This window comes from Ischnura elegans, chromosome 10 (genome assembly GCF_921293095.1).
Source record: "Ischnura elegans chromosome 10, ioIscEleg1.1, whole genome shotgun sequence".
NCBI classification, from domain to species: domain Eukaryota; kingdom Metazoa; phylum Arthropoda; class Insecta; order Odonata; family Coenagrionidae; genus Ischnura; species Ischnura elegans.
In genome coordinates this window covers 41,349,444-41,375,793 of record NC_060255.1, presented here as the reverse complement: position 1 = coordinate 41,375,793, position 26,350 = coordinate 41,349,444, and the positions used below count along the sequence as shown (strand labels likewise).

The 26,350-nt window shown below is 37.1% G+C and overlaps 1 protein-coding gene across 1 annotated transcript in view; it reads left to right on the top strand.

Annotated features, from left to right (window-relative positions):
- Positions 1-14,439: 14,439 nt before the first annotated feature.
- The window catches only part of LOC124166751 (neuroendocrine convertase 1-like), a 206,672-nt gene continuing 194,761 nt past the window's right edge, over positions 14,440-26,350 (top strand). The window contains exons 1-2 of the mRNA XM_046544423.1: positions 14,440-14,591; positions 19,258-19,526. Of these exons, the coding sequence (XP_046400379.1) occupies positions 19,302-19,526 (225 nt within the window). The 5' untranslated portion in view covers positions 14,440-14,591; positions 19,258-19,301. The remainder of the gene's footprint in view (positions 14,592-19,257; positions 19,527-26,350) is intronic.

Sequence of the window (26,350 nt, the reverse complement as noted above, 5' to 3'; positions counted from 1 at the left end):
CATGGATGTTGGAAGGAAAGAGGATATAGCGTCCTTATAATGAATACCTTGCCGGTAGTCAAATTAAAGCATTGTCAAAATGTAGCTGCGCAGAATTTTGCATTACTTTTGACTTTTCTGTCTCGAAAAGGTGCCAACTCCTGTTCTAACCTACCTCTACTTTCCCCTTAAATTCCCCTTACTTAAAAATTCATCCTTTACACCAGATTTTGACAAACTTTCACCCTCCCATTACATTTCATTGAAGCCTAAAACCAAACCTCCTCCCTAATGATATAAAATTTAATATATGTCATAGGATATATTATAAAAAATATTCTCTCCTCCAAATAATTATAATTTCAGAATCAAAAATTCAAGGAAAGTGTAACTGTGCCATTGGGTTTATCCCGTAATTTCATCCATTTCAGACAAGGGTTTTAGTCGCATTTCACACGAATACAGTCTCCACGTTCCAATAGTGTGAGCTTAAGAAATTACAGTTGCACTTACACTGCGTTCAAATCGAATTTCCAATTAATTGGTATCCACTTGACCTATCTCTCGACTGATTCCTCTGCTCGCGGCGAATGGCAATTCGAGGTAATCGCTGCAAGGATTCAGGTCATACTCAGGCAAATTGCTCTCCACCCAACGGCTCTTATACCGAAGGTGACTTCCTCCACAATTTCTAGCGGGATGTACTTATCCACATCCACAAAGAACTATAGAGACCACTTCTAGAAATTGTGGAGCGAGTAGATTTCGCACCCTTACTAACGATATTTTATCCGTACGAGAACTATACCCTAGCACGATTTCCAGCAGTGGCGGATCTATGGGAAGGATAAGGGGGCTAGCGTGCATTGTCGCCGGGCGATTTCTGTCTTTGAGGTTTATTTTAAGTAAGAGGAAAAATACAAACATTTCCTTAAGTGAAAAGTTTGAAAATATTTTTTCCAAACAGCATACGTAACTTCGATGTTCATGTAGGTACTCTTTTACACCTCGGGAATTTAAATATAACTTTCGGCCATTAAAAAAATGATAGAATGGAAAAAATTTAATTTTAAAAAGCTATTTGTAATCCGAAGATTTCTTTCTCTCTTTAAAAAAAATACAACGAAATGCACCAATCAAATATTTCGCCCGTGGCGAGATGAAGATGATCGTTTCGCCGTTCTCATAGTTTTTAGCATGTTTTTCTTCACTCTTTCGACCGTAGAATCTTAAACGTTTACTTTTAAACAATCTAATGCTTTATTGTTATATTCGAATAAACAATGAGTAAAAATATATATTACACGACAGTGGCGCAGCGAGGGGGGTTTTGGAGGATAAACCCCCCCCCCCCAGATCTCAGTGAAATTTTTTAGTTTAATCCATTTTACTTACTTGGATCAGTATTACTTATAAAATAGTGTTAAGGATTTATCAAATATCCCTCAGAAAGCCGTAAAACTCGCCATTTTGAGCCATTAATCATTAAATTTTTCTGGAGGATGGCCCCCGCAACTCCTGCTTACACTGGTAGGTATGCAATACCCCCACACCCGTAAGTATTAGTTGTGCCTAAAACCCCCCCTAGCCTTAATTCCTAGCTCCTTCCCTGTTATACGACCCTATGAAGCCTCGGCTGAATTTCATACACATGCTTAAAGTTCAGCATTCTACCTTTTTTGCTGCGATGGTAGATAAAATCGAAATATTTTAGGTTGCCACTTTGAACAAAAGTATTAAATTATATTTTCCAGCTTCTTTCTCAATATCAAATAAAACACTTGTAGGTTCGAAGATTTTCGCGGCGTTGGTTTGATGAACTTTCCATTCTATTCGGGTTTCTTCACCGCGTTTGTTGTATTTTGAAGACAACAGTTTCGCCGAAATTACACTCGGCGTCTTCAGGTCCTTCGACCTGAAGACGCCGAGTGTAATTTCGGCGAAACTGTTGTCTTCAAAATACAACAAACGCGGTGAAGAAACCCGAATAGAATGGAAAGTTCAAATAAAACACTTGTTGAGATGCTGAGGATGAGGCTACTGCTTCCAAAGCTCCACAATATTTTTTTCCCGCGTTACTGTTTCTTTTCATGTGTTCATGTTTTCATGATAGTGACTCGCTCTTGGACTGTAACTGTGTGCAACAAGTATTATTGCTATACATTATTATGTAATTATATTTTCCAATATATTTGCCTACTTTAACGAGTTGAAATGCATATTTACTGTAAATTTAGGGCCTACTTCACACGCTTTTGGTATATTACAATCCAGTGGCGGATCCAGAGAGGGGGTAAGGGGAGCGATAGCCCCCAGGTTATAGGAAAAATATTAACCACCCAAATGACTCCTGGTTATTTGATTCCCACTCGATGGCCAAATATCCGGTAAAATTTACATTTCCTGACAATCAGAGTCAAAATAACATTAAATTTCTGCGAGTCTTAGATGAAATATTTGTTACATATGATCGTTTAAATAGTAGTCAGGGACAATCGAATCATTGAACGAATAAGAGATCAAGATTACTCTAGGGAACTTAGGCACATATATCTTTGCCGGAATAATTAAGCTCTCGGTTAAACCCATTAAAGGTTGCGCGGAATACACTTTGTAACACTGTAGCTTGGCCTCGACTTCGAAGTAGCCAAGCAAAACGCCTCCCATTACCTCACTTACGAGACTGGAAAATAGAGGCAGGAGCTTCGCAAGCAAACATAAATATCGCAGGCCTAGAAATTCCCTTACGGATAAGAGATTGTAATGCTTACATGCATTAAAATACCATGAAGTCAACATTTTTCCAGAAGTAGGATTTGGAAAAAAGTTTCCCCTACTCCATCGGCACCAATTTAATAATAATAAATATTAATTGTCGTGTACTCATTGGTCCTATCGATATTGATAAACTAACTACCTAAAATATACACAAACGTAATCAACAAAACATAATCAAAGAATACAAAAAGATCCTGAATAAATTTGAACACAATATTACATAGAGTGAATGAGAATGTTCACATAATATCGCATAATGCGATCAGATTATAAGTCGACAGATTGAACAATCAATTTCTCGATATTTCAAAAGTAAACTTTGTTGTACTCCACACAGTATTTATTAAAAGACTCAACCGGTTCCGACCTTTTCAGTTCATTACCAAGGGGTTCACCTGTGTGGAATACAAAAAAGTTCACTTTTTAATCTATCATGTCCTGATTCCACAAAGTAAACTCGTCAAACTATTCATTTGAAACAATTTCACTTTTCATTTTCACGGAATTTATTAAATCCAAAACTTTTCATTTAAACTCGCGATGGATTTACATGCTTTAGCATCATCAGAAATGGCATTCCACCTGCGGGAATGGACACTGTAAACGATCTATGATACATCTCTGTACTACGGTTTGGGATCAATAGACCGGAAAGATTAGTTCTCGCAGAAAGTTGTGGTACCTTTCTTTTTAGAGACAATTTTGTTGACTGGGATTTTAAATGGATATCTTCGTAAAAGGCACTCGCAATTATACTGCAGCGTAAAGTATATGGCCGAAATACAAGAGACATGAGCCCCAGTAATGGTTGTAGAGTGTAACAAACCATCACACATAACCTAAGTAAATGGATTTCGTACTCCTAAATACTGACTAAAGCATTAGGCTTGATGGACTATTTTAAAAGTGAGTACTATAGTTTTCATTAATTTTTACAAGGGCCAAGTAGTTAATGTGGGATATCTCTGTTCTTGGAAGCCAATAATAAGTCCAATAAACTGGCTCTAGCGTGAAATGAAAACATTTCCAATTTCAAGAAAAGTCCTTAGAGAATATCCCATTACAATTCGTTTTTCTTTCAGACAATTTGAGCATACAACCTAATTGAAGCGAGGGCTTAAAATATAATTTCGAATAAAACGTTTAACTCGTGCACCATAGTTAAGCAAATTAATCAGTATCTACAGATAATTTAAAATATTTCTTAAGCAGCTGTGTCACCATCTTTTTTAGCGTAATGAAGTACAAATGAAATCTAGAAATATTGCTTTATTCCTACAACTTGTTTTTGTTATTATATTCTGTTTAAGAATGAAGAAAAACATATCAGATGTATGTTTTATAATTCATTACGTGATGACTATCCCCCGCAGTAAATAGGAAAACATAGGAGTCCGTAAACCCCGTGCCACAAGTAAATAAAAATACATCTCCCCCACTCAGTGGTTATACCTCATGGTTAGTCAGCATAGTATATGGTACAGTCATCGTCAGATTGATAGCAATACCAAATATAATGTAACCTTGTAAAAATAGTTTTGCAATTAACAAGAATCATGATTCAGGATTAGTCGAATAGTAAGATAACTGTTAAACCGATAAGATAACTGTTGTGTAACGAATAGTACAAACACTTTGGGTATTGTTATCTCGTATTCAGCTGTAAAATCAAAGTGTAGGAGTGAATAAATTATAATTTTTATTATTAATAGGGGCTACCAGAACAGTTGGACCCATCCATGCGGTATGGAATCGTAACAATGACTGACCTACGTATTCACACGACGCATTGATTCCAAACTCCACTCAATTGAATGACTTCTTCCCTAAATATATTTAGCCGCATACATAGAAAACAACTCCAGCCACATAAAAAAACGAGACAAAATAAATATCCAAGCATGCACAAGCTAAGAGTATTTCAAGACCCATGCATGCATTTCTACACGTATTATCATTTGTGCAACTATTACATATAGAAACCAAGTAGTGGGTAGAGCTAATGGCCTCGAATCCCGGTAAATAAAAGTCATTACTTCCTCAATGGAATTTTCGAATTGCTGCGTGCAATTGCGGGTGGCTACTTAAAGGTACACCGCAGGCTAGTCCTCTGTAAATTACCCGAATCATAGATGTGAGACTTTATAGCCAATATTAAATACGATGTTAAGGGTTAAAAAATGTAATTTTTCCAGTTACCATTTCCTTGAATTTTATCTTATAAGAGGAACTTGAGATGAACGAGCTCATTTATTTTAATGAAAATAGATAAGCGCAGAAATAGGAATAGTAAGTTACTTAGGCTTGCTTAAGCGACGGAATTCGGAACTATTAACTCACGGCGAGATTTCAATCGCTTCCTTGAACTTTTGCAGAAAATAGAGCGCGCCGTGTTGTTATTTCACAAAAATTTGCTTCCGTAAGATTCCCAAACAAGTGTTAGAAGAGCAACAGAAAACAGTAAAGATGAAAAGAAAGCAATAATACTAACAAAAAAAACATTTAGCTCAGTTCGGAATGGCGACAGCCTGATAGAAACTGGCATTGAATCAATGAAACTTTCTTTCGGTTATCTACAATACTGCAGGAGAGAAAATGTTCAGGTATAATGGCAATATTTAACTAGAGACTTATTTTGTATCCAACCAATACCTGGTATTACAATAAACGCACACTTTATTTGATAACGTTATTTTCGTTATATGAGGCATCAATAATGTATCTGTATTCATCTAAATTTCCATTCTACCTCGAAAGGCGCATAAATAGACGAATGGCGGGAGGTATTGAGATACTCGCCATTAACTTTCAGGGAATACAAATATAATTTAGGCACGCGACGTCAGATATTTTACTACCCGAGTCCGATTGAGAATTTATTACAGTCATTTGTTGTTCGGGGGAGTGAACTAATTTTTATACCTATTCTATGGGGAAAAATATGTTTCGTGTTTTGTTTTTGTCGGGTGTTGAAATATTTTGCTGATTTTGATAATATTCTACGCGCCGCACAAACAGATATAATTCACTTGCAGCTGGCTTTCATTTATAAAAGAATACATTGAGGCCAATTCAAGGATGGATTTCAAATTCGGTATGTGACACATGACTTTTAGTAATGATCTGCACCACGAAAGTCTCTACGACTTTCTTCGACAAAATTATAGTACAATGACATTATTTTATACGTAATGTGCCGTAAAATCTAATAAACCAAAAATAACACTCCGAAGAGCACCCGATGGGTGTAGTCGTATGAATACATTTCTTCCTAAATCACGGTCTTGCGATACCAAGTAGGTCATATGATTTCCTGCCCCGAACCGAACCATTATTATTAAATAATAACAATTAGGAAAGTTTTAACTTATTGAGTCAAGTTTTTCATTTCATTTTTACCACCAAACAGATAGTAAGGAAACAATATTACTTCCACACACTCTTTTATAATTTTAATTACCACCATGCGACATATCTTGAATCTAAAATGAGAAGTATGTTGAAAGCTGTTGATGAGAATATTTTTTTAAGTGTGGAATATTGCTTTCTTCGTTTCATCCGTATAGGTGTATTTCAATAAAGTTAACTCACCGACAATAGGGTAGTTTCCTTCATCAAAGAAAACGAAAGGCATTGATTGCGATTCGTTACCCACCATTACTGTATTCATAATATACAAATTATTTCGTTTTAGAAATACTGGTTTAGACGAATGGCTATGGTCCATTTTTATCCTCATTTGAAAAGGGCCAGATTGGCGCCCATGCGATGCCACTCCACGTGACGGTACAGGGACCTAGTTTCTATACGAGAGGATAGGAGTTATACATCGTCTGAGGTTACCAATGCATGCATGAGGAACAGAGCTCAGGGAAACATGTCTTAATAATCACCTACTAAAACTGGCTAAGGTTAGAAAGTTTTCTTCATTTGATAAGGTATTAATAATCCTTATTTAAGCCAAGCGCTACCAGCCAGCAGGGTACTCAGGTACCCGCTAGCAACCTGCGTCGTATCAGCGCTCAACTCGCCTCAAGGTCACCTCACAGGGCGGCAGCGGGAACCAGAAATACGCCACACGGAGAGATTTCCCGGCATTCATACTTACGCGTCGCGTTTTCGCGCGCTTGAAATTTTTCACTTTTCATTTAATTGCGAAAAATAGATATCGTCATTTAAAAATCTAAAAGTGTGAAATACGTACTCCAGGAGTAATAATCTTTCGATTTAGGCAATAAAAAAATAAAAGGAAACCACCCTATTTATGCTCTACGAGGACCTCAGAAACCAAGGGGATCAAATGCAACATTTGTAATTTTGGAAATAGGTCTATATAATGGTTGGTGGGATATACAATAGGGTGCCTCGTTTTGCCACTTTTTTCAGGTGCAAATCGTAATACCCGACAAAAGTTGCGTAATATAATTTTTCCTGCCCCGAACACTTATTTACGAATTTATAAAGATTGAACTCATGCAATTTCACATAGCTTCTAGAGTCTCATATACAATTAACGATTAGGATTTTATCTAAAGAAAATGAAGGAGGGCATTTTATCGTCAGATTGAATAAGAAGCTTAAAAATTAAATCAACCTACCCCAAAGAAATAAGCAATCCCTTTTAAACAAAGCAATCACCTACCTGCACCAACCCAATTTGGCATTCTAAAATTTAGTCGTCGTCATTCAATTCGGCAGCACGCTCTCTTTCGTACTATTGTGCACAATTGCGATGTTTCAGGGCCTGAGTCACAGGGGGTTAATCCATTATCAGTGGGTGCAGAGCTGTTATCAACAAGAATAAAAGATGAATATGATTTCCTGCCCCGAAAGTACGGTAACACCAACCTTCAAATTAAATAATAGCTGGATAAGATTCCTTTACCCAAAGGTACGGAAGTATCAACCGTTTTAAGTGATAGCAATTAGAAATTTTTTTATCGAATCGAATATTTAAAGTCTTATGTACAACCAAATAGATAGGGATAAATTAAATTTATTATCACGCTTTATTGTAATATCCGTAAAGTTAACTCCTCGACAATTGATCTAATACATGGGGAACCCAAAAACCATGGGGTTTAAGTGCAATTTTTATTATTTGGGAAATAAGTGTGGATAATAGTTGGTGGTGTATCTAATATTGCTGCGGCAAAATGATACAAATTAATCACTGATTGTAGTGCAGTGAACTGGGTGAGTGTGTAAGTGTAGTGAACCAACCAACTATTATAAACACTTATTTCTAGATTTATAAAAATGCACTCGTTGAATTGCACTTGGCTTCTGGAGCCCTAATATACAATTTATTATTAGAATTTTATTAAAGGAAAAGAAAGAACACTTAAACGTCATATTGATTGAGAAGCTTAAAAGCTCTATAGGAATGCACCGTCCCTTTTAAACAACACAATTACTTGCACCAATCCGATTTGGCGTCCTAAAACTTAGTCGTCCTCGTCATTCAATTCGGCTGCACGCTCTCTTTCGTGCTACTGTGCACAATTGCGATGTCTCAGACGTCTGAGTCACAGAGGTTAATCCATTATCAGTGGGCGCAGGGCTGTTGAGAGAAGGCGGGGAACCGAAGGTGACGAAAGGAGGTTGTCTCTCACAAAGTTCTCTCCGAACAGTCTCCCGCCGTAAATGGGGAATCGGGCGGCTGTTGTGAGAGAAACTCTTGTGCATTACTCGGTCGCTCATCGCTCAGAATTCTCTCGAAGGTCAGGACGCCGTGTTTCACGAAGTTGGGGAGTGTTGGGTGTATGTGTTTGGTCTCCGCGATGCGGAAAGTTTTTAAGTCAAATTTGTAGTGACGGAGCACCCAGACTTTGGCGGCGGGGACTTAATTAGATGGGGCGAATATCGCTCATCGCGGCGAAGGAGGCATTCGCATCACCGAAAGCGTCAACCGAACTAACTCAAATAATTTGGGGCGTGAAACGTTCCTTCCCTCCCCGCAAGTTTTCAAATTAAGATCCTTTCTGATCGATTACGTTGAATTCCGAAACCCCTGATGTCGCAGTATTGTGCGGTCTCAAACAAAGGTATGGGGATCTTTGAATAGACTTTCACAAATTTCAACCTTTTAATTCACGCTAATGAATTACAATGGTAAGATTGGATCGCATTCCTCGTATTGTTAGGCTTTTATATATCGTTATGTAATGACATCATGGTAAATGCCATTCGGCATTTTATTTTATTTTCCAAGGTAGAAATACTACACAAAAAGTAGCAGCTGAGGATATTAAGAAATATTCTTTGTATAATTCATCCAATAAAAGATTTAAATCGTGCTGATATAATAGTAAAACGAAGTTAATCTACGGTTTTATAAAGTTTTCTCGTATATATATTTGAGACTTTCCAAGAGTTAGACCTGAGAACGTTTCATTTTCAATCGTTAAAAAACATAATTTAACTGCATATTCTACGAAAAATTGCTAACTTTAACGAACTCGAGTGAGATACCCATTTTTTATGATAGGATGAGAACAAAACAATAACAATCATTCATAATAATCATTGATAGACCATCTCTTTAGTTCAATAATTTCTCGGAGAATAAAATGGGATGAATACACATGTGTTGCAACAAACATAAATTATTTCACTTGCTCGTACCACTTCACGAGCCCAGTTGGAAAATGTCATCTCATATTTCCGATCATTTATCACCTTAATAGGTAAGGAATTCACTTCGAGAATTCTATAAAACTTTCCGGACTAAAAAAAAGTAGCTTTGGAATACCATGACCTTAAAATATAAAATGAAAGCTAGTTTGAAAAATTAAATTAAGTATTTCTACATTAGTGGTTCAAAACTTATTTGAGCGTTAATTTAGGACAGAAAAACATCCTTTCGAAAAACTTTCCGGAGGAAAAATATTTTTAGGATACCATGAACTAAAAATTTAAAATAAAGACGCAAACCTCTTTTAATGACTTTTGCTTTTCAGCACCTCTGGGAACCCTGCCCTCCTCTTCCCGTAAACAAAGAACCCACCCTTAAGAGTTGGTTGGTTGACGTCTTTTTTTTTAGCTCCCAGTCGCTGTTCATTTGAATGCTGCACCATCAACTTATATTACATAATCTACGCTTTATCCTTCCCAAAACCTCACACTTCTTCACCTCCCCTGGGGAATAGTCTGAGGGCCATAAAGACGCATTCAATTCCCCGCCGTTCCACCCGTATTTTCACAAACGTTCACCCAAACTTCCACGGCTCTCCCTCAACAGCGAGATTGGGCAAGAAAGGCAGTCCGAGGGAAGTTCATGAGTTTCTGCACCGCCGAAGGTTTAGGAAAGCGCTGAGGGAAACAATTTACACGCCAGTCCGAGAGAGGTGAATAATACATGAGCGAACATTAATTATTTATAGGGGAAGGAGGAGGAGCGGCTTGAAGGCGCGTAGCAAGGTTCCGAAGAGGTTGAGGAAAAGTGTTGGAGTCTAAAACCTTTGGAGAGAAAGAGGATGAGTCCAAAGAAATAGCGGCTGAGGAAAAGACGAAGCGCGCGAGAGCTTAAATATAAGAAGAGACCCGCTCGCCCGAGCACAATGGTCGCGGAAGATGAATGCAACCACGCAGAAATCGGCTGAAAGATTCGGAAAAGATTGAAAATTGGGGCGTGGTTAATTCTCTTTTCCCGTTTCCAAGGAATCTATTTAAGGAAAAATCTTATTATTTATAACTTATATTTATTAAAATAGGGGCTGCTCCATTTCATTTTTGATTTCCAGGAGTTATACAAGGACTATCATGAATTAATTGTATATTAATCATGACATGACAGAAAATCGCCCCTATAATTATATCAAGATACATTTTAACTTCAGGTATAATAAGTAATATTATTATATTAACTAGAGTTATTGTTGGGGCAATTGGAGGATTTAATCAAACTTCAATTCGAAAGATTATAGCTTATTCATCAATTAGTCATATTGGATGAATAATTATAGCAATACTTATAAGATTAAATTATTGATTAATGTACTTCATTGTGCGCAAAGCAATCAAGCAAAACGACACATTGACACGCAGAGATGCATTAACTTCAGTGACAAATCGAACAAAGGAGTGATCGTTTTGTTATATCGTAATTGACGATCATACGGTTCGACTGATGAGTACCCAAAGAAAATACTGGTGATCGATTTTAATTTTTCTTGTTTATGCACGAATAACCCTCTAAATTAATCAAAAGGAGCACTGTAAGGCAAGGACAATTTTGTAGAAGAAAATTACTACTTATCTTTATGAATGGAAATGGAAAATCACCTACTTCCGTGCAAGGAAATAGGCAACTCCATGCCATTTGTCCCCCCATTACGTTTGAGTAAAGGTGATATCTAATTTCTATTGAACTATTTACACCTTTTGTGGCATAAGCCTATATATAATCCATGAATTGAGAGAGCAATATTCTTCTGAATATACATTAATTAGGAAAAGAGACCAAACATTTTCACATTATACTCAATTCTCCCCATTTGTACACATCTATCCATGTTGATAAGACAATGAAGCCGATAAAAGGATAATTTTATCAGTAATATTAGGAATAGAATTATTCAAATATTAAAAGAAGATAACATACTAATTAATCGTGTTTGTAAGCTATTATTGGCAAAATGAACTACTTTTGTCCCGAATGAGTCACTAGACATGTTTTATGACTTAAGAGAGTCAAACAAGCCTATGATTCTATGGCATGAAATTACCTGTAATCCTTTACCATATCCATATTAACATGCCTTTTCATGCTCTCTGTAATATCCTTTATACATGCCAAAGTCAATTAGTATCCAATTTCCAAAATCTGAAAAACCCCAATTTCTTGCTACCCCAAAAATCCTAATCCTGTACTTCCCAGGAAACCCAAGAAATCTGAGCTAGATAGTAATTTTGTACATCCTGAAAGTGACAACTAGTAATTGTCGAAACCACTCAAGTCTCACGATTAATACAAGGAATATTACGAAGGGCCTTCCTCCAAAGTTCTCTCTGACTCAAGTTTAGGATATAAGCGAACTTCCTACGACTCCGCTCCACAGACTTAGTCTATAATGTTTCCGGGATGTTAACTTCTTGATTGATGATTTCCTAATCTGATTAAATTCTTCCTAATAAATATTCTGAAAGAAATACATGTTTAGTATAACAAATAAAAGCGAAATAATAAATAGATAGAATTGTAGAAATATAGATAGCAGAACGATCGGTACCAGAATCTCAATTTCTTAGAAACAAATATTGAGCTGAATATTATTAGATGAGGGAGACGTAAGCCAGGATAAATGGATTTCCCGACATGGCTTTCTTCTTTACATTACAAATGTTTTTGAATTTCCTCAATAAAAACTTGCAACTATGTATCCATAACTTTGAAAATTATTCGAAAAATAAACTGCAAGCGCAAAACGAAAAATAATTAAATATTTCAATAAATCTATAGTAAAAATCTCGTATTTAACAAATAAATTTGGTAAAATTAAGAAAATTCTTTACACGTGGAACAATTGGGTTTTGGCATTACGCTGGAATGATGCCCTGTTATTTATTTATTCTAGGATAAAGCTTCTAAAGGTTGCTCGACGATGCAATCAAAATATCCTTATCGTTAACACTAATTTTGATACTTAATTTCAATTTCGATGAAACTATCCCGTCAACCTAGCAGTTTCCAAAGAAATATACAGTTTTTTAATCTAAATAAAAAGATTGATGTACGGATTGATTGGAAAATATAGCGTCCGTTATTATAAACTTAAGAATATTTTTATTGGCCTAGAAAGGGTACGTTTCAGTTTAAAATTTAGTTCTAAATTAATAATGAACAGGTATTAAAGATAATTTTACCAAACAATCATAAAAGAAAGAGAGAGGATGAAAAAATGCATTTCCTAAGAAAACATCAGATATCTTTCTTGTTTTTAAACGGGCATTTTACCTCTCCAGCAAACCTTAAACGTTATTAATTAAATAACAAAATAATAGTCATCTAAGCAGAAGTGCTACGTATATTCGAGGATGGAGAAGTCTTAATTAAAATATAACTCCGTAAAAGGACATGAAAATCTTTGCATAATTGAAAATAATTTTCATTATAATGAGTTCTAAATATTCATATTTACTGACAGTACCCAATCCCAATTTCATTGGTAAGAAAGAAGAGCTCTCCGTCTTGACAGTAAAAAAATAGTAAAAATAAGGAATTGAAAATCACTGAGAAAGTTGGTTACGCCGATTGAATTAGACTTCTGTAATTGAGGAAGTGGAGTAGCAATGAGAGCTGAGACTGTTGAACCTCCAACCCCAAGCCAGATCCAAAACTGATCTTAACTGAAGTTCCATCAAATAAAATATGGAGTTTTTTCTGGAGTAAATTTCGCGATCTATGATGTCGAGCGATTTCCTTAAAGGGTCCGTATCACAGTTTGGTAATTTACGCAAATGTGCGCGTCTCTGCTTCTAGACTTCCTCGGGAAAACTATCACAGCCGATTATTTAATAAATAATTTTAATCTTTATTATGAATTTTAGTATCCGTAAATTGCATCCCAATTTTGAAATATAGATCATTCAGAGTGAAAGTTTCTTGGATGAAGCTTTCCCAGTGCGAGACGCGTTACATTATTTATGTATTTTACAGATTCGTGATAAAGTTTATCTTATTTTTGACAGTGCGTTAAAAGTTGAACTTCTTCATTAAAATCGTGTGCTGAATACTAACATTTATTGTTATTTTATTAGATCAGGTATCAAACAGACCGATTTTTAACATTTTAATATTCTTAAAAATTAACAAATCTTTGATAGATATGAAAATCAAGAGAAAACCCACACAAAGATTCACGAATACTTAGCTTTTAAATTACAAGGAATTTAGAGTAGGTATCAAACTGACAGCATATTAACATTATTATATTCTTAAAAAATTAAATAACGTTTAATAGGTAGCAACAATCATGGGATAACCCTTTCAAACCTCCAAGAATACTTAGCTTTTAAATTACAAGGAATTCAGAGTAGGTATCAAACTGAGAGCTTATTGACATTTTAATATTCTTATAAATTAAATAATTTTTCATAGATAGCCACAATGAAGGGATAACTCTTTCAAACATCCCCGTTACACTCCCCTCTAATGCTACCCTAGCTATTGAGGGAGATTTTTTATTGCACTTAAGGATTAGGTATAGGCGGGAGAGATCAGCAGGAGGAAAATGGATCATGGAAAAGGAGATAAAAAGACTGCACTCTAAATGAGAAAAGACTGGAGAACCTGATGAACGCATGTTGCGAAACGAAAATAGGACGAAGAGATATGTGGCAGATAAGAGGATCACGGGCGAACACTTGTGTGAGAACGAGGGAGTGAGGACGGCAGCATCCCCAACACATCGGCAATAGGGGTGGCTACAAGACGACATTAGGGCTCCATCATTCAAGACCCAAGGACAAACGTTCAGCAGTCCGAGATAACAAATGGAATCAGGGGTTAAGGGAAGGTGTCCCCTGCTATGGGGACAAGGCGTTCTCTAACTGTTTGGCTCCCTCTCTTCAGGCGAAACACACGTTTGTCACCCCTACCCCATCCCACCCCCGCTTGTCCACCTCCCCCGGCAACCTCCCCCACCCCCCGGTCCGACACAGCTCTGGTGGGATCCCAAATGGAGTGGACTGGAGACGAAGCATAGAAGTAGTAGCACGAGTGACCGGGCGAGGAGCGTGTTCCCTTGCACGGACTAGCACAAGCCGAGGAGGTTACACCGGCAAGGATCACAGCCAGTCCAGGACGGCATATACACCTCACGGTCCATCAAGTAAGTACCTACCGCTTCCCCTTGGGGCTAGCACAGGGACAATTTTGCGGGTTGCGCTCTTCAATTGGCATAAATGTCTCAATGAAACAATATTTTTGTTCACAGATTATAGACTCAAAACTAGATCCTACACTGAGCTAAATAAATCACTTTGTAATTTTCTTCAAAGTTTTTTTGTGGAACACATCTAAGTGATTTATTTAGCACATTAGATATTTGGTTCCGCCAAATTAAGCCTTAGCATGTTATATATAGTTCCTATGTCCATGGAAAGAAATAGACGATGTGATTTAAAATCTTCGTTTAAAATATTGAGGAGGGAGTTTTTTTGTGTTGGAAATTTCTTCCACGATGAAATAAGGTAGGAAATATGGGAGGGAGAGAGAATTTTTTACAAACTGGTTAGTCTTTGGATAATAACGCAAAGTGGATAAAATTGCCTTCATGGCACTCAATCACGGAAAGAGTTCGAAAATATTTATTTTAAAAGACCAATTTTCCATAACTTTATCAATGCTTCAAAATTGTGGCAGTTTCATGACCAATGTTTTGTGATAATTGATGGAGTTGTGGTACAAAATAGGTAATAACTACAGGGGATAGTTATAGTGTTCCCACCAGTCAAATCCTCCAAAGCAAATTCCATCAAGTGAATGCTGCTTCCATTCAGGACTTGCACTAGAAAATTTTGAAAGAAGCATTAATTACAACGGCCATATATTTGGAGCAATGAAGTCGGCTAACACCAAGTGTCGATAGCACTTGGGAAAAAGAGTTTTTTTCCTCGTTTTCAGATGGCTATTAACTTAAAAGAATAGTCGAAATAATAAGGAGGGAGTACAATCTGAGGAAATACGTATTTTATTACAAAATTACAGAGATCGAAAATTGTCTTTCGAGTTTTCAATTTTTTACTGAATCCAAGAACTTTGCTAAAGACGATCATTCTGGGACAATTATTTTATGATTAATGAAATTTCCTAAACTATTCCTAAGCACCAGTATTGAAATAATTTATAATTTAAGAGTAGTATGGATTAAAATAGCAAGTCAAGCTAGGTGTTTGTCGGTAAAGGAACGCATACATCAAATGGCCCAGCTAGACAGCTCATCGTCCTGTTGGAACTTAAATCGTCCTGTTGGATAGGAAAATATTTAAAGTGGTTCACAGAAAAACGGCAATTTAGCCCGACTAATTCGGTTTCAAGTCCTAATTTTTTTACGCAAATCCATTTCTTCCCGCAAACTGTACACTGCCTACATCTACTACTGCCTACATAGAAAATATTGGCGTTCATGTGAAACGTTTCCAGGTATCAGATGGTAACATAAACAATGGTAAATAATAAGATGAAAAATCTCAGCAAATACGGAGTATATAGATTTAAGTTTAGTCTTCTTCGCTCATGGCACATTGTCAATTAGAAACGTACTATATAAAAATGGTAAATTCACGATGGAAGAACGTTATGGAGTTAAAACGGATTCGATAAGCAAATTAGATGCTCCGCTTTTTCAATTTTTGTTTTTTTTTCTATCCTGAAATCTGTTGCGTTGAGGAAATCAACATCTGAAGCATTAGCAATTTTTAGAAAAACCATGATCTGCATTTGAGTTATATCTCGATAACTTATGATAAAAGATATGACCGCCAGATAAATATTTGTTTTAATCATTGTGAAGGTACACATTTCGACAGGCTAACTTGGATATAATATGCCACTGACAGTGAGCATCTCCTCCTCCAGTGCTTATTTTTTCATATCAACATCTTTTTTTCATTCTGAAGGTACGGCGATTTTTTTTTGGGAACTTAGCATTCATTTCCCACAATGTCAAATGTCACTAGCATGACTCAGTCAAGTTTTCAGGAAAGGTGAATAGCGAACAATACTTTTGCTTTGTGTACCTCTTCTGTGATGGACAAATCTTTTTGCAAACTTCGAATTTCTGGCGGAGACGACAAAAATTCATATACGTGTATGTTGATCCAGGTGTTCATATTGTTTTTAAAAATTTAGAAAATGTTTGGGCCTTTTAAGGATCAAATCTCCCCATTGTGTCACGAAAGCAAAAAATATAACCGAGTCATGAGCGGGCGCAACCTGATGTTTTCATCGCTAATAAAGGGAGAGGTTACGTAACTCGACGCTACGTCGCCTAGAGACAAGAGGGTGACGAGCAGAGTTTAAACATAGCCGCGAACGTTCTTCATATCCCGTCATGGCCTACTGTCACGCATTCTTCATCCAGTCCAGGGCATGGTATAATTTCCAAGCGCATAGCAATCTGTTGCTTCCGGTCTAGCAGCCAAACTTTCCTTGCTGTTTCATTCGGTGTACGAGTTCGAAATTGCTGGCATCAATAATTAATGGGCAAGTAATAATCACTTAGCTATAATTCATGGGAGAGAAAAATTCAGATGATAATCTTTTGATAATTTCATGGACCCAATATTTTTATCCACGCTGGTAAGCGGTTAGTTTGTTACATAAGAAATAGCATTGCACGTTAGTATTCAGTTAATGATTTGAAGGAAGGAGTTTTTACGCACACTGAAAAATAAAACAAAATCACGTGCTTCTCGGTGTAATACATTAATATGCATGGTATGTCCCGTACCTCTCATTAGAAAAGCTATATTCAAGAAAAACACCATCATACGATCAATATTTAAATTGGGACAAATAACGTAAAATATTCAATCAGTAACGCAAAACTAGTGAGCATTTATCGCTGTTATAATTGATATTTCCATGCTATTCAAGCATCATAATTATTTTAAAGAATAATCCACACACACACGCATTTTAGAATAATCTGTGCAGAGCTAAATTGGTAAAGCCGCAAAAATGCTTTCTTGCGCGATAAGGTTTTTCAATGAGAGAAAACAATTAGTATATGTTTGTATCTTTAAATTAATTTCTTTAATTAATAAAAGATAACATTTTTGAGTTCTTAAATAAAATCTATAAGTGCCAATTGATCCACTTATAAATTATGCCAATAATCTTCAAAATTTCACATTATGCTCCAGAAATGTTTACGTTTAGGTAAAAAAAATAGGAAACCTAAAGAATAGACATGAGAAATTTAACAAATCCTGACCACTTATTTCACTGTACGCGTTTCTGGAATTTTTCCTATAATTCTTTAAAGTAAGCGTGAATTCGTCCCGTGAAACTTCCTTAGCAATACACAATGAATAGTGCGCATTAATGATGATAATTTTACATATTACTAGCTACTTTTTTGTAAGTTTAGGTTTTTTATGAATCCAGGAGTATCTGTTTCTTTCAAAAATACGTCTCTTGCCACACAATCTCCCTCCAATTATAAGGAGCACGCCAGGGGAATGAATTATTTCATAATCCAATTTATTTTCTGGGATTCAATTTCTCGCGACGAGGTGCATAAAAAAAAGGTTACCGCTATTTAGGAAAAGCTTTCAAAGGTTAGCGGAACAGCTGCACAAAATGCTTGGTGGATGAAATGATATAGATAGTGATATTTATTGGCTGCCGCCGATATTATGAACTCATAAGAGGGCTGATAAATGGCGTTGATAAAGGAAAAACTGGGCTGGATGAGGATCACAAACTTTCTATAATGCCGCACTAGAGATATGGACTTCGGACAGCACACGTAAACTCTATCCCCAAGGCAAACATTCAGCGCACGTCACAACTCTGACGCATTGATACAGGCGTTAGGCAAAATTTGAGGAGATGGAGAATAGGTTAGCTAACAATTGCCATTACCAAGAATGATAAATATCTACTCATCCTAAAAGCCACTTTGTGCCTATTCATGTTATATATTTGCACTTAATATACATGGGTTTTCGCGGTAACACAGACCCATCTAACACGCGATAACCAATAATAATTACCATCACTTAGCTGTTTCATTGTTAGTCATAACCACAGCCATATTCATAGATAACCATATGTATCTTTATAACAGAAAAAACAAACTGAAGGTTCCTCAAAGATGACCACGAAAACGGTTCACCTCAATAAATCTTTAAGTTATGGGCTACGGAATAATTGTTTTTAAGAAAGAAAATAGTAAAAACATATCATGCCTGATGAGAATGATATTGCAAAAGCGTAAACCTCATTCACCTTTGAAACAAATTAATTAGCAAGACGATTACCAAGAGGTTACCATGCCCTTGAGTGCATTTTGTATCTCATAAATTTCCAAAAGACCAAATATATTTTGTTCAAGAGTTCACCGCAGGCATTTGATAACTTTTTCAAAGGAAATTTCAGCTATAAACGAGTTTTGCATAAATGAAAGCAGAACATGCAAAATATTGTTTAATTTTCCCGCAAGAGATACCAGGAAATGCTAACTATTCATGCTAAAATGTATAAATAATATCAGTTAGGTGCACTCTCTTCCAGAGAGTAACAAAAATAAGAATATTAAAGAGAACCCAAGAAACATCACATTTTATACCATACAATTATGACATTTAGCAAATACTATAATATAATTTGATTTATGCTAGCTCGTATCCCCAAGTGCATGGAAAAAATACATTATAGAAGTTATCATTTCAACCTTTCTGGGTATCTACAGGTATGAATGCATGACCTAGTTACTTTGTAAGGATATGGACAATGCTAAAAAAGGTTTTCTTTCCACTTTTCCCCAGTAATCAAAACTGCAGGAAACATTCAATTGAAGTCAAGTGCAGCCATGGCAGATGTAGAGAATGCCTTCCGATTGTCGTTCACCGTTTTGATGTTTGCCGCCGGATCTTTATCGCTTCCGGCGGACAGCCATGCAGTTCCTGTATGGGACAAGCATTACGGCAGGGAATCGTCCGACCGCTTCACCAATGAATGGATTGCCAAGATCAACGGCGGAGATGATGTCGCGGCAGATATAGCTTCAAGCCTTGGGTACAAATTTCTCGGACAGGTCAGTCAAAGTAGTGATAGTTTCAGCTATGCTTTTTACAAATATCCTTAATAATTGATTTTCAAAAATTAATCGGTAAGAAATATAAAAATAGCCCAAGTAATTTGTCTAATAACATCACTGTTTTTGAAAACAAAATATCCTCCGTGCATTAGTAATATGTTGCGAATGATTTCTGTTTCCGTTTTCAAAGGTTTCTATGAATAGAGATATTTTGCTACGATTAAATTATATTTTATGAGGAAAACCTTGTGATTGCGAATAGATCGTTTATAGATTAAACATATTTATTCAAGAAAATAATGTTTAGTCCATATATAATATATCCATCAATTTCTCGATAATACTGATAAAATTGTTAGGTGCTAAAAGTCACCTTCTATCATTATATTACTATAGGCCCAAAGTCCTGGATTTGGAAAGTAAACTTCACCGTTCATGTTTCTGAAAGAAAGGAAATAGATGCATAGTTTAACTTGACAAAATTTATTTCAACATTCATATATTTTCTGGACTCTCCCTAATCAAGAAGAGTCTGAGAAACACGGAATCAGATTTGAAAGATATGAGAGATTTTCTGCAGGGAATAAACAATATTTTACGAGGGAAACATTTTGATAGAAATATTAAAAGCAAATAAATATTTAAAAGAAAGATACCAATTATTACTTTCCGAATGCTTTCGATGAATTATGTTATAAAATATTAGCCAAATTTTCATTAGCAGTAAGAATAATTTTTACGACTGGTAACCTGTGTTCTCAGTGAATCGAAAGTCGGGTTGAAATCTAATTCACACACAAAATTACCTCTGAAAAATTACTTTAGATACAGGTGGCGGTTTCTGGCATTATTCGACAAAAGTGTTTTGCTAAAGGTATTCTGCGCGTCGTTCAATAAATACATTTTATGGTAAGCTGCAGTAGATTCATCTCCTATCTTTGTTATCAAGAATACACATATGGAAAATAATATTCCGACTTCCAGGATTTAAGATACTCCTGTATTTCCTACAACTGCGTTACTAAGGACCAATGTTTATATTGCCGCAGTTGGATCATACCAGGCATGGACTTCGAAAAATCGAATCTACTTTCACGGATTTTTCAATGTCTCCGTAGACTTAAAACAAACAGTACTCCGTAGCAGTTACACACATGAATTTAACGATATTTCCAAACTTCCCTATTAGCTCGCAAATCAAAACAACAAGGTAATAAGCACAATGTTAGGGCACATAGTGTCAACTTAGGTCACTTGGATGTATTGGTAGAGTTACTATTTGAAGATCTCTTTGGAGTATTGCATACAATGAAGAAAACTCATCACACGAGTAACTAGATTATATTTATCAAGAGAAAAGAAAGAAGTTTTCTCTATGCATAATTTTCTATTTTAATAGCGTCTTTATCAGTTGAGAATTTCAATGCTGATTATTAATGCTGCCATTAAAAATGTGATCAACCACGAAGTATTGCATAATTTCCTATTATGTACTCCACGAGAGCCAATGAATTCATTTTTATAATATCAAAAACTCACCTTTGTTCTTACAGGATAAATTCAATTCTTTCATGAGACGGCATAAGATCTGTAAGAGTAAAATTCCATAAAATCTTAAAATAATAAATATTATATTAGGATAAATTATTTGCCTGCCATTTTTTATAGAATTTTTGGGCATCATTGACACATGAACCAAATGCAGTTCTTCCATGACATCGGTCCTAAAGCTTGATTCTGTGAAACAGGAAACAGGTGTCCTCTGTTAGCCCTGCGGCTACTAGTGTTCCACCAAAGATCAAAGTTCGCGCGAATTCGCGATCCTGTTCCCAATTCTACTCCATTAATTCAGCTCAATATCATCGAATAACATTCTGTTCCAGAATTAGATAATTTAACCCCAGGCCATATGGTTCCGCGCGCAACAAACAGCTGCCGATATCTAATTCACCAACACATTAAGAGAAACAATGATGAAAGGTTAAAATAGCATACCCACATAAACTCATAAAATGAATGAACATCCGTGCGTAATAAATAACTTCATGAAAAGGAAGGGTTCCATAATGCAGAAGGAAAGAAAGTTAAAATATATGCGAGGGTATTGATGGAGCTGCAGGAGACTCAGGCCTTTTACGTTAATGATTCTCACTACAGCTCTGCGTTCCAAGAAAGAAAGCAGCTTGCGCAGGAATGCGTGCGTTACTTGGTACCCACCACCTTGGTGGGTACCAAGTTTGACTATACTCTGTTCATTTTATCTCAGCGGGTGAGCTGGTGTGGTCAAAGCAAGTGGAGATGAGGGGAGGGAAAGTTTCTCGTCGTGTGACTTTGCCAATCAGCAAACAGCGGGCGTGGCCTCAGTGAGTCGCTCTCAGACCTCCGCCGAGTGAACATCGTGAATCTGCTCGTGGGGCAGTGTTGCCAAACCTCACGCGTTCTCCTTGTATGTGACTAAGTATGCCTTCCACCAACGGTGCCTCATTCAGCGCGATAGCTGACAATGTCATGGGCTTCTATGAAAGGATTATCCCCAATGCCTTCCAAAGGAGTAGGAATATTGTCTCGGCGCCGGGGCCAAAATACCTGTGGTCACCTATGACTCACACGTTTTCAGTGACAAAGTAGGGCGGCTATGTACATTTGGCAACGTTATGTTCGGTCCTCCTCTCTACTACCCCTTCCCTATCAGCGAAGGCATCCGAGAGTGTCCGGGCTCTCACGAAAGCTCACCCGCAGACATAAAGTGAACAGACTACAGCCGAGCAGAGGAAAATTGCACTTTCACCTTATTTTGCAAAAATCCATGCTCAGAATGGAATTATTAATGCAAATTAATTATCATGACTCTTGAAGCATGATGCCCTGATGAAACCAGTCGTGGAGGGACACGCGAATGGGAAGGACAGAAAATAAGGCCTCCGATGATATACATGGTGCAGGTGGTGAAGGATTTAAAACTTTTATTATAATTACCAAATATTTGAGGTTATTTAAGTTCAGAACTGGGTCAATTCATAATGCTGGCTGCTGGCAGTTAATGAAGGTGATCTCATACCCAATACTTTTCAGTGTGATAGTTATTTTTTTATTTACCTTCATTGCCGCGAAAACTGCTCATTTAAGGCCTTTAATATCGAGGAAAATATTTTGTTATACGACTACCACACATAACCATGCCCTGGGTGGGGACAACCTACCCAGGCGGGACTCGAACCCGCCACCTCCGGTTTGTCAGGCGAGGACTATACCCCGCCGCTACCGAAGCCGTATATATTATCTTTATTACCATTATAATAGTCATAATTCACTCTCCACTGCCATAATACATTTATTTTTTATATTCTTGGCGACAATTTTATTTTAATGGCAAATTCATTTACAGAAATTGGATTTACCTGAATCCTGTACCTTAGAATATCTAGAAAGCCGGGTAAGAACTTGAAACAAAAGACCATTTCCTATGGGAGCTTAAAAATTTTCATATTTGCTTCGGACATAGCGAAAACATTTGTCCTGCTTAGATTAGCATTCCTAAACGTGCCGCACGTGCCTCCGTGCATGACTATATCCACAAACATGAAAGAAGTACGGCAAAGAAAGGCTTCCGATGAGATATATTGGTTCAGGTAGTGAAGGCTTTTAAACAGGGCTCTAAATACATCATAAATAAAAGGCTATCAAATGGGAACTTTGAGATGAGAGCAGGGTCAAATTATAATTCGGATTGCTGAAAGTTAATCACGATGACCTTATGCGGATAATACTTTCAGCGTGATAGTTTTCATTTTTTTATCATTATTATTGACGAATTTCATAGTCTATTGTCGTGAGAAATTCATATTTTGAACACTTGACAATAATGTTATTTTCAATGGCACAATCCTTACCCAGAATAGGATTAAGCTGGATCCTGTACTTTAGAATAACTGGAACGCCAGTAAAAAATTAACACAAAAAATATATTAGCAGTAGAAGAGAAGTAGTCAAGACTAACACTACAGTAGGGAAGCAAAAACTAGCAGAGGTAAATGTATTCTGTTATTTCGGAAGCAGGATAACTAGCCATCGGAGAAGCAAGACAGAAATCAAAAGCAGAATAGCCGGAAACTAAAACATGGAAGTAAAGAAACAATTTATAAGAACTTTCATTTGGAGTATGCTTCCATACGGAAGTGAGGCATAGACAATGACAGCAGCTGAGAAATCAAGGATAGAAGCCTTCGAAATGTGGTACCACGGATCAAATGGTTCCACCGAATGAGGAAGTCCTAAGAAGAGTAGGAACAGTAGACCATTTCCCATAGGAGCTTTAAAAATATCATGTTTGCTATGGATATTGTGAAAAAAAAACTCGCCCTCCATAGATTAGTATTCCTACTAAAAGGGCCGTACGTGCCTCCGTGCATAACTTGTATCGACAAACCATTAACTATAGAAGCTGATGCGAATTAAAAACAACTGCACATAATAATAATAAGTGAGTCGGCACATCCCAAGTTTACCAAAGAGGGACCCGGCAGGCAGGCACCACGGCACTCGCGAAGGCCGTCTCGAGCACTGAGAACCGTATTTCGGCGTCAGGAGAGAGATAGAAGTGTTCCCGAAGCTTATCTCGTCGCCACTTGAGGTACCCCGCGCGCTCGCTCTTAAAAGCAATATACTCCGCAGTGTAAAGGCACAGCAGTTGATCTAAGAGACGGTACACACAACGGAAGCCAACGTAGCAAGAGGGAAGGGGTAGCTTTCCACGCTTCGGGAATGTTAACTTTTCAGTTTGGGCAAATGCTTGGAAGCGTTGGTTCCCCCGCGCGAAGATTGGAGGCGCTGCTCTCGCTAATCTCGGTGATGTGAGATTAACCCCACCGGCGGCTCTGTGAAACTCTCAGGCTCTTTGGAAAATAAACGATAAGCACCACCACCGCATATAGGTGATAAAATGGCTCAGGGGAACAGGTTGTGCGATAAAAATTTGCCTCGGTGAATAGCCCATAAGGGAAGTATGCAATATGAATCAAAAGCCAAGATGTAAAGTGAGTGGGTGATGCCCTTCACGATAAAGAATTTTGGTGACGAAGCGAGATCGCCAGAAAAGATTGTATGAAGATTTGAAGCAAGATATTGGCAAATTGAAATTAGTACATTGTTAAATTCCTTTGCCCATACATTCACAAGTTACGCATTTCTCGATAAATTGCCTTTGAAAACTAATATTGCTTAATTTGCTCGATTGAAGCTGTGAAGATAATAAATCTATCGCAGCTTCCAACTGGAGATATAAAATTTATTCGATGCAATAAATTAAAACGCGCCTTATTGACGTCATTGCCTGTTAATTTGTCGAATCTGGTATGGTATGGTAGTTGGAGGAGGTGACCGGCAGCTTAGGTCATTTGCGCCATGAGGGAAGGGTAGGTAAGGAAGGGTGGAGAGAAACCCGGCGTCAGCATTAGCCTGCTCTTAACGAAAGGTGCCGAGGGGACCACGGTTTTACGTCCCATCCGACGGACGGAGTGTTGCGCTTGAAACGTTCTCAACACAACACTCAAGCAGCAAATTCTCTGCCACCGCCGGGATTTGAACCCGAGCCAACGGGGTGGGAAGCCTCCACTACAACCCGATCCCTCTGTCGAATTGGTAAGTTATGATGGCTACGATTAGCAACCCTAAACAAGATTGTCTTTCCACCCTTGCTCGACTTGCAAACAAAGTTACTTGTTTCATGGAGTGCTTTGAAACCCTTTACAATATTGAAAAATTGGAATAAATTATCATGCAAGGCATAAAAAATGCAAGTTTATAGAAATAGCAACCCTTGCAGATTAGTTGCGATAAATTTCAATTCATCTGCACGTGAGTATTGTATCTCCGGATGTCCATCGCTACATTCAGTGCCTCAAAAACTCACAACTCAAGAGTGAAGATGAAAAGCAGGCACTGATACTCTTATTTATCATTTCCAACGTCCGATGGAACAGATAAGAAATACAAAGTGAGAAACATAATACTTTCCAGTACTTTGATAAAAAATCAATTATTTTATGCTGCTTTCCTTTTTACCCATCGTTATAATTATTGAAGCCATATATCATCAGATTTGTCGCCTTTTCCCATTCACAGTTGTACATAGCCGAAATGATAGCCAATTGACCCTGAGTAACAGCATTTCGCTACCCCTAATAAACTGTAGCTGAAGAATCACAAATTGCTAGCTAACAGTGGAATTAGAGTAATTAAAGTATTTGTTACTTACCCATGATGCAAGTTGATCACGCTGACTCGCGTTCGGGGTAACAGTGACCGCAGAATAACATCTGCAAAGTAAAGAATGACTATCAATAAGGGACCATTCACCAAACATCAGCGCTGTGGACATAAAATCTGTCCACGAAAATAGAAGCTGCGGCGTATAATAGGGTGGTATCCTATGTTTTTTAATGGCTAAATCGATAGATTATTACTCCTGGAGTACGTATTCCACGCTTTTAGATTTTTTAATGACGATATCTATTTTTCACGATTAAATGAAAAGTAAAAATTTTCAAGCAAGCGAAAACGCGACAGCTAAATATGAATGCTGGGAAAACCCCGTGTGACGTCATTCAGATTCCCGCTTCCGCAAGTGAGGTGACCTTGGGGCGAAGCTTTGAGCGCTGATACGACGCAGGATGCTAGCAGGTAGCAGAGTACCCTCCTAGGGCTCAGGGAAACATTTCTTAATAATCACCTATTAAAATTGCCTATGGTCGGAAAGTTGTCGCTGGTAGCGCTTGGCTTAAATAAGGATTATTAATACCCTATCATGCCAAGGAAACTTTCCG